The sequence below is a fragment of the Triticum dicoccoides genome, chromosome 2B (genome assembly GCF_002162155.2).
Source record: "Triticum dicoccoides isolate Atlit2015 ecotype Zavitan chromosome 2B, WEW_v2.0, whole genome shotgun sequence".
Lineage (NCBI taxonomy): Eukaryota > Viridiplantae > Streptophyta > Magnoliopsida > Poales > Poaceae > Triticum > Triticum dicoccoides.
The window spans coordinates 13,433,169-13,440,995 of NC_041383.1; the positions used below are offsets into that span (position 1 = coordinate 13,433,169).

Below are 7,827 nucleotides of genomic sequence, written 5' to 3' on the forward strand. Positions count from 1 at the left end.
CGAGAAGGGCCTGAACTCGTAAAACTCTTGTGTGCACAACTACTCCATAGCTAGGATCTTGCCTCTCCTTAGTACCCCCCTACACTACTGTCAGACTTAGAACCACGACATCCTCCGCCGCCTCAGCCCCACGTGCGGAAGAGAACTGCCGCTTTGGTGGCTAGTAGTACAACAGCGAAGAAACCCAGAGCAGGTACCAGTGTCAAGGAGGCTCCCAAGTTACTATATGATCTAACTGATGAGGAAACCAAGAAGGTTGTGGATGCCTACGTGTAATGCCATCTTGCACCGACACCGCGCAAGAAAAAGGAGAAAATATATCCGAGAAAAGTGAGGCCTGTGTGAAAAACCTTACACGACCACCGCCGCCGCCCCTGCTATCAGACTATGACCGCTCGATTGTTAAGTTATATTGAGAACAAGTGCGGCCGGGAAGTAGTAGTGCAAGTGGGAAAACAATTCCCCATCTCGGCAAACAGACAAACCAATAGCTCCGCCCTCTCAACCTGTTTACCGATACCAATTATGATGCGGAGGCAACGGGCCATGGCATTGGTTTTACTCTTGGTCAATACTTAGGCGAGCAGGTAGAGTTCCCCATGGTTGAGTTAGCATACAGATACAAGTACAAGGAGTCTCTCGTTAAACCTGAGGAGGTCCGACTTCTATAAACACAGATGCGAAGATTGCATCAGTGGTACAACTGAAGCCTCAAAGGATTGGACCAACTATCTCATTGCGGGAGTTAAAGATGATCATTACTTCAACACACCATCGACAAAACTATGGTCAGTTTCTATTGTCTGTAAGTATCATTTCTGTAATTAAGTTTCTAGCTCAGCTCGTTCATTGCATGTATAGTTATCCTCACTATATATATTATGCAGAAAGAAGATCCTCTAATGTAAAAGAGGACAAATCTATGACATTGGGTTCATTAACCCAAATACAGTTTATGAAGTGACGGTAGAAAAGAACGCCGAGGATATAGAGAAGATCTTGCTAACGGCGTTAATTGAACAACAAACCAAAAGGGAAATATTTTTTCCTTACAACTTCAAATGAGTGTTATATTGTATTTTACACATTCTGTTTCGCTAATTACTCAATGTTAAGTGTAATTGATTAGTTATGCATGCGCAGGTTCCACTTTATTCTTCTAGTCATTCAATTTGACGCAGGAATAGTTCTTGTCATGGACTCGAAACGCAAAGACATGGAGATGTGGGCGACCTACAGAAAATGCTCCAGAGGTAATTTCAATCATTATTGCACTATATTGGCAACTTTCGTTCATTTCCTGATATCATTTATTTAGTAACTCCTTTATATATTCATTTTCTTTGTCGGGCATGGTTTGAAAACGTTCACCAAGAAGGCTAGGGGTGAATTGAAAGAGGAGCTGTGATTTGAATAACTCAATGAAAGTAGTACTAGCTAGGTCCGCGCGTCTCTATGATTCTAGTTTCAATATCATCATCATGCTTGATTATTATTTTGATTGAACTCTATTATCATATAGTCCCCGAGGCAGGGAGACGGGAATACCTTACGGAAAAACTAACGCCCACACGTGTGGGCGTTTGCACATCGCCCACACGTGTGGGCGTTTGCACATCGCTCACACGCCTCCATCATCACTCATTTTGCCACGTATGAACAGATGACATCAGCAGAAATATTTTTGGTTTTTGGCTTAAAAATATTTTATCTCCTAATTAAAAAAGCAAATTAAAAATCCGCTTTCACCATTAAAGCCGTCTCGACGAGATCTTCAAAACTAGACCCCATGTTGATATGTTTCGATGAAAATTTTCTTTGCCTAAAAGTTGCCATGATGTTTACACTGTAGTTGCCATGGTGCTTAAACTAAAGTTGTCATGTGGCAATATTACTTGTAGATCATGGCAATTTTAGTTTTTGACGATGGCAATTCCAGTATTTTGACCATGAAAATATTTTTTTGCATGAACCATGACATTTTTAAGTGCATGTATCATGGCAATTTTAGTTTATGGTGCATGGCAAGTCTAGTTTCTTAATTCTCCATTTTATAATATGTCAAAAATTTACTTTTTAATATAGAAGAAAATAGCTGAAACGTAACATGGCAACTTTAGTGTAAACATCATGGCAATTCATGTGCAATAGACATGGCAACTTTTAACAAAAAAAATTCATCGAAATATATTGATACGAGATCTAGTTTCGAAGATCTTGTTGTGAGGAATTTAATGGTGAAAACGGATCTTCAATCGGATTTTTTATTTAAGAGATAAAACATTTTAAAAACTGAAAATCCAAAAAGATTTCCACATGCATGCGGTGACACGGCGTAGTCTGTATGTTATAGGGCGTGTGGGCGGGTTTGGCTCCCACCACACGTGTGGGCATTAGCATTGTCCATAACTTATGTGGATACTACGTTTGCGAGTTCATTCGCCAGACGACCTGTGAGACGGGTATATTTTTGGAAAACTTGAAGTATGTAAACAATATTCACAATTTTATTTTATTACCATCAATTGTGTTGATTTTCATATTGACCCCCTTCTTCAAATTAGATCGAACGAAAGTGGGACCAACTCCTGCCAAAGGGTCGCATACGAGCAATTCAACAGGAATTGGCAGGATTCTTCCTTGATGAGGTCATATCACCAACCGGAGAATACCATCAGCAATTGATAGCGGATTTTGGTAATCAGATATTAGGGGGTGGTAAGAGATATTATATTGTATATATGCAAGAATGTGTACTATATGTAGTAGCATCGAATATATATACGAAAACTTGTTTTCGATCAAGCACGGAGAAAGAGGTCACTTCTCTATATTCATGATGATACTATGTAACGGTTCCTTCATTGCTATTAGTATCTAGCGTCGAGTTGAATGGAAAACATAAAACTGTGCACTGTGCACTCTGCTTCGTCGTGGCAGGGTCCGCCGAGCCAGCTATCGACGCCGGGGAGCGATAGAGAGGGGCTGGGAGGAAGAGGTCAAGGTAGCAGAAGGGTAGAGACACACGAGGGTGGCACGGGGTGGCCTCACGGGCAAGGCATAGAGGTGGCCGATGCGCAGACACTAGTAGAAAACAGGGCTTTAGTTCTAGCTTCGGTACTAACAAAAAAAAAGGAAACACAAAATAAAACACCTAAACAGGATGTTGCACCTTGTATTAATAGTTGTGGGACGAATGTTGTACCAAAAAAAGTTCAAGGACCAAAGCCACAGTTCTCTATAAGTCGAGGGACGAAACTGCACTTATCTCTTTAGAAATATAGCAGTATATTATTGCAAGGTTGTGCCTAGATCCTGGAAGATACTTAATTGTTGAGGTTGATGCTGAATTTTAGACACTGCCAGTTTAAGTTCAGTCATGGACGCTTCTGTTCAAATTTATACGCAAGACACAACAAACCTCAACTCAAGGATTGACATGTGTAGCTCAAGTATTCTAACAGCTGGTGATGTAAAATCCCATGCTCTGACATGTTTCTGGATGAAATGGTGTTTGTTACCCTTGATCTAGGCCTCAACTCTAAAAAGCTTTTATTCCTCTCTCTTGCCGAACCATTTTGTGTTCTCCAACACTATGCATAAAAAAGAATATGGCTCGTATTGATCAGGAGGATGTATACAAGACAAATTACACACCACTTTGTTTTTTACTAGTCACAGTACCTTCTTTTTGAATCAAGGTTACATAAGGGCATGGCCAATGATCTGCCCCAGACCTAGTGCCCATGTTTTACATAGGATCGAATGCCATGGTGGAGTTAAATCGGGCGCTCCGCAGAGCAAACGGGCTCTTGTAGAGGAGGCAAGCGCTCCATGTAAGAAGAAAGAGAAGAGAGAGGGGAAAAGGGGAAGAGAGAGAGAGAGAGAGAGAGAGAGAGAGAGAGAGAGAGAGAGAGAGAGGGAGGTATGCCCTGGGTGGAGGAAGAAGCAAATGCAGAGCAAATAATTGGGTTGGGGTCCACTCATGAGGTCACCTTATGCTGCCTCCTTTGGGTGAAGAAAAATGAAAATGACAGCCCCAGAACTTTTGTATCTATCTAGAAGATGGGGGAGCACCATTTGGGTGCTTCCATTGCTCATGCCTTGAGTGTTAAGTACATCACTTTTAAACTTTATGATTCCTGAAAATTCCTAACAATCGGTCACATCTTGTTATGGAGCAAAGTAAACTCGATACTTCATGACCAACAAATCAGAATACCTACAGATAACATCTTTCAAAGATCGATTCTAAATTATTTTATGCACTCAAAGAAATTAGACACTTATCAATCCTTTAGGGCTCCATCGTTTAATGTTTCTTAGTCATGAAAGAGTCAAAGTACAACTCTCTGATTTGCCTTTTCTTCTGATCATCCGGCGCACCGAAACCATCCCCACCTTGGTAAATACAATGTGAGATTCGAGCCAAATTCACGCAAGTCTTGGCAAAAGATCTAGAAAATTGGCAGTGTTTGAATGCATCTTCGTTAATCGACTTCCAAGCTTTCATGGTAAGATCTTCCATGGCTTCGCGAGACTCTTGCTCATTGGAGCTGTTCTCTGACATGTGAATACATATTGATGATGGTGCATCCCCTCGGTCCAGCTCCGCCTATTAAATATCATGAGATATCTCATATAAAGATTCAACTTTGGTGATGAAATCAAGAGACTACAAAAAAGTCGGATAGATCGTGATTACAGAGTGGGTTGCAGAGTCGTTGCAGAGGCGAAGAACTAAGGACGCAGACTGAACTAATTTAGGGTAGCTTCCAACTTTAGCGAGAGACATTGGGGTAAGCTTTTCTTCCACGTGGAGCAGGGGAAACACATGTTGCAGCAACAATGGAGCAGAGGACGAAATTGATCCATTGTCAAGATACTCATGCAGTGTTGGTCTCTGGTTTCCATGGTGCCACTTTGCCTCCACCAGGAAAGACTCTGCCATGTCTCGCCACTACAAAATCACGTATAATTTGTTATGGTTCTTTAGTAAAACTATCTATTTCGTAATAGGAAGTTAATTGTGTATATGAACATACCGCTTTCTGAAGAAAATAACGAGCGTCACAACCATGTTGTCTAAACACATTTTCAGCCACCTCGGCGGATGTGTTGTACATGACGGAATAGAGTACTTGCATGTATTCTGGGAGCATTTCAGTGGGTCTTTCTTCCCATCTAACAATAATAATAGAGATGCTCCATTTAATGTCAAACTTATGTATCTTTTATATATTACACATGCTACTCTATCACAAGATTATCACTTGAATCATGAGAAATGCAATGTTTCATATGGTTACCTTCCAATGGCGTCGGTGAAGAGGGCGAGTTCATCCAGAGTTCCATACACATCATAAACATCATCTAAGAGAACTATTAAATTAGCAACTTTAGCAAGCACTTCCCGACATGCTCCATCGTTTGGCCCCCAAACAATTCCGTTTGCACAATGGAAGCACTCCATGAGGCGATCCCGTGCGAACCCCAGTTTTTCACTTAGGGCTGTCCCCTTCCACCACCTACAATTAAGTAGGTCAATTTTCATTTTGCAATATTTGACGTAAGAATGTAACTACAATCAAAATTTTGCTAGACAATATAAGAGATATATATCTCCAACATTGTGCATCATAAGATGCACACAGCCCATCAACTATGTAAAGTAATTAACGGGGAATAATTTACATGTACGTTTCTTCATGCTCAATTACCTTGCCAATCTAGCGAGTTCTTCCTGGTTCACACTTTGCACATTGTTGAAGTCCACCTTTGCAAATCCAATGAGCAACAGGTCGGAATTGCTCTCATCTCTAGAGTAGTGATCTATGAACCATCTTGCTTCTAGTCTAGGAGACCTCCGGTGCAATGGAAGGTCCAAAGCATGGACCACACATTGGCGTAAGTGGTGATCCATGGATGACAAGTGCTCTCTGAGAGCTTTATTGGAAAATGCTCTAGCCTTGTCCAATGATTCCTCGCCTTCAAACGCAAGGTATGAAGCCTCGTAGAGCGAGAGGAGTCCCTTGACGTCGCCTGCCCGGTGCTTTAGATTTTTCAAAGATTCTATATACATATCGTTACCATGGAACTATATCAGTTAAGCATACAAATCTGTGTCAAACGCAAAAAGTTACAATTTTTCAAAGATTCTATATACATATTGTTACTGTAGATATACAATTGATTAATTTCCAATAAAAATCTGTTGCTTTAGTTTCCGCTCTTAAATCGTTCAAGTGTCCGTTTTTCACATTTCAAAATTTAACAAGGTACCTGGAGGGAAGAAGACAGGGAAACCACTGTCCCTGAGCAACCTGAACCTCAAGGCTGTGGAAGCAACATCACCATAATCCCAGCTGCACCGGTGAGGCTTTTGGTGGACGGACCTGAGGATACCAGCGATCTCCTCCTCGAAGTGGTAGGCGATGCCAAGCCGTTGCACTGTGTCGACAAGCCCGAGCATGGCAGTTTGGTGGCCGCCTCGGCTCGCCGCCACCAGCCGCTCCCTCACACCGGCCTTCAACTTATCGACCTGTGCCATCATCCATGCATGCACGGAGTAATTTCCATAAGTAGTTCATCTACTTTAAGTACTACTTGCAGGAAGAAAATACTACTGTATGTTCAGCTGATAAATGTACTTGATCTGCTTGTCCGCCATTGTTGGGCGAGAGTTGGAGGAGGGAGTCGTAATCCCAGGAGCTGGGAGCGTAGTTGGCAGATCGTCGAACGGCCGCCGAGCAGTGGACCATTGCCGGCGACGACATCTGGAAGCGTGTGCTCGTGGTGCCCATTGTTTGCTGTAATTGCCACGCCATGGTGGTGCGCGCTGCAATCTAGCTAGCTTTTGCTTGGTGAGTACTAGTGGAGTACTTCTTGGCACTTGGCAGCGAGAGCTTGGCAACGAGGTTAGTACTTCTATAAGCTGTAGTAGCAAATAAACTGACTGCTGTTTGTGGTTTGAGAGTAGCCAGAATAGATGCCAATTTATAGGCTAGCTACCAGGCACCCAGCAGCATACCTAGCTCAGCCCGCATGAAAATCGTGGGACATGAAGCATACCGAATTGGTAGTACTATTTCTTTTCAGCCACATATTGTTGTGGTGACTAGGGATGAGAGTATTTTGTGGTGATACTTCTTCTAGAGGCTGTTTTTTTACCCGCATACCCAGAGAAGGTAATACTTTTAGGTGCGACAAAATAACATTTTTCATGGCAAGTTGTGTTCGTCGAGTACGAAATGTTTAGTTGGCGAACATGGCAAATCCGCCTCATTTCATTTGTTGCCAGAAAATATTCGTGTTTGCAAACTAATTTTGCCATCCTCGCACCAGTATGAATTATGATGGAAATCGTTTCATTTGCCATGGCTAAAAATCTGACTTGGTTTTTTATAGCAAAATTCCATACAAACCACTGAAAACTTACTAATACTTGTATTCCCATACCATGGTGGAATTGTAATCACGGTGGAAAATACATAAAGGGACCAAATAAAAAAAGCATGGTTGGAGTTAACATCCAACGGACCGGCGTGCTCCATCTTCAACTTCATGATGGATTGTTCTTCAACTTGCCAACATGAACAATTATTCCTCCCTCCCTCACTAGTAGAAAAAGCCCCATTTGTCCCGGTTCATAAAGCCCATTTGTCCCAGCTGCCGAACCGGGACTAAAGTGTCGGTACTAAAACCCAACACCTTTAGTCTCGGTTCGCCCACGAACCAGGACAGATGGGACTCCACGTGGCCGCTGCGGCTTGCCAGGCAGAAGGCTTCCAGGCGCCAGTAGTTCAGGGGCTGAGTTTTTCTTTTCTG

At 42.3% G+C, this 7,827-nt stretch overlaps 1 protein-coding gene across 1 annotated transcript; it reads right to left on the bottom strand.

Moving 5' to 3' along the window:
- Positions 1–4,256: 4,256 nt before the first annotated feature.
- Positions 4,257–6,827, bottom strand: LOC119360221 (alpha-terpineol synthase, chloroplastic-like). The gene is made up of 7 exons (XM_037625956.1): positions 6,651–6,827; positions 6,283–6,541; positions 5,721–6,072; positions 5,310–5,528; positions 5,046–5,184; positions 4,706–4,960; positions 4,257–4,615 (listed from the first exon to the last, which is right to left on the bottom strand). Exons 1-7 carry the CDS (start codon positions 6,825–6,827, stop codon positions 4,313–4,315), a joined length of 1,704 nt encoding a protein of 567 aa, XP_037481853.1. The 3' UTR covers positions 4,257–4,312.
- Positions 6,828–7,827: the final 1,000 nt, after the last annotated feature.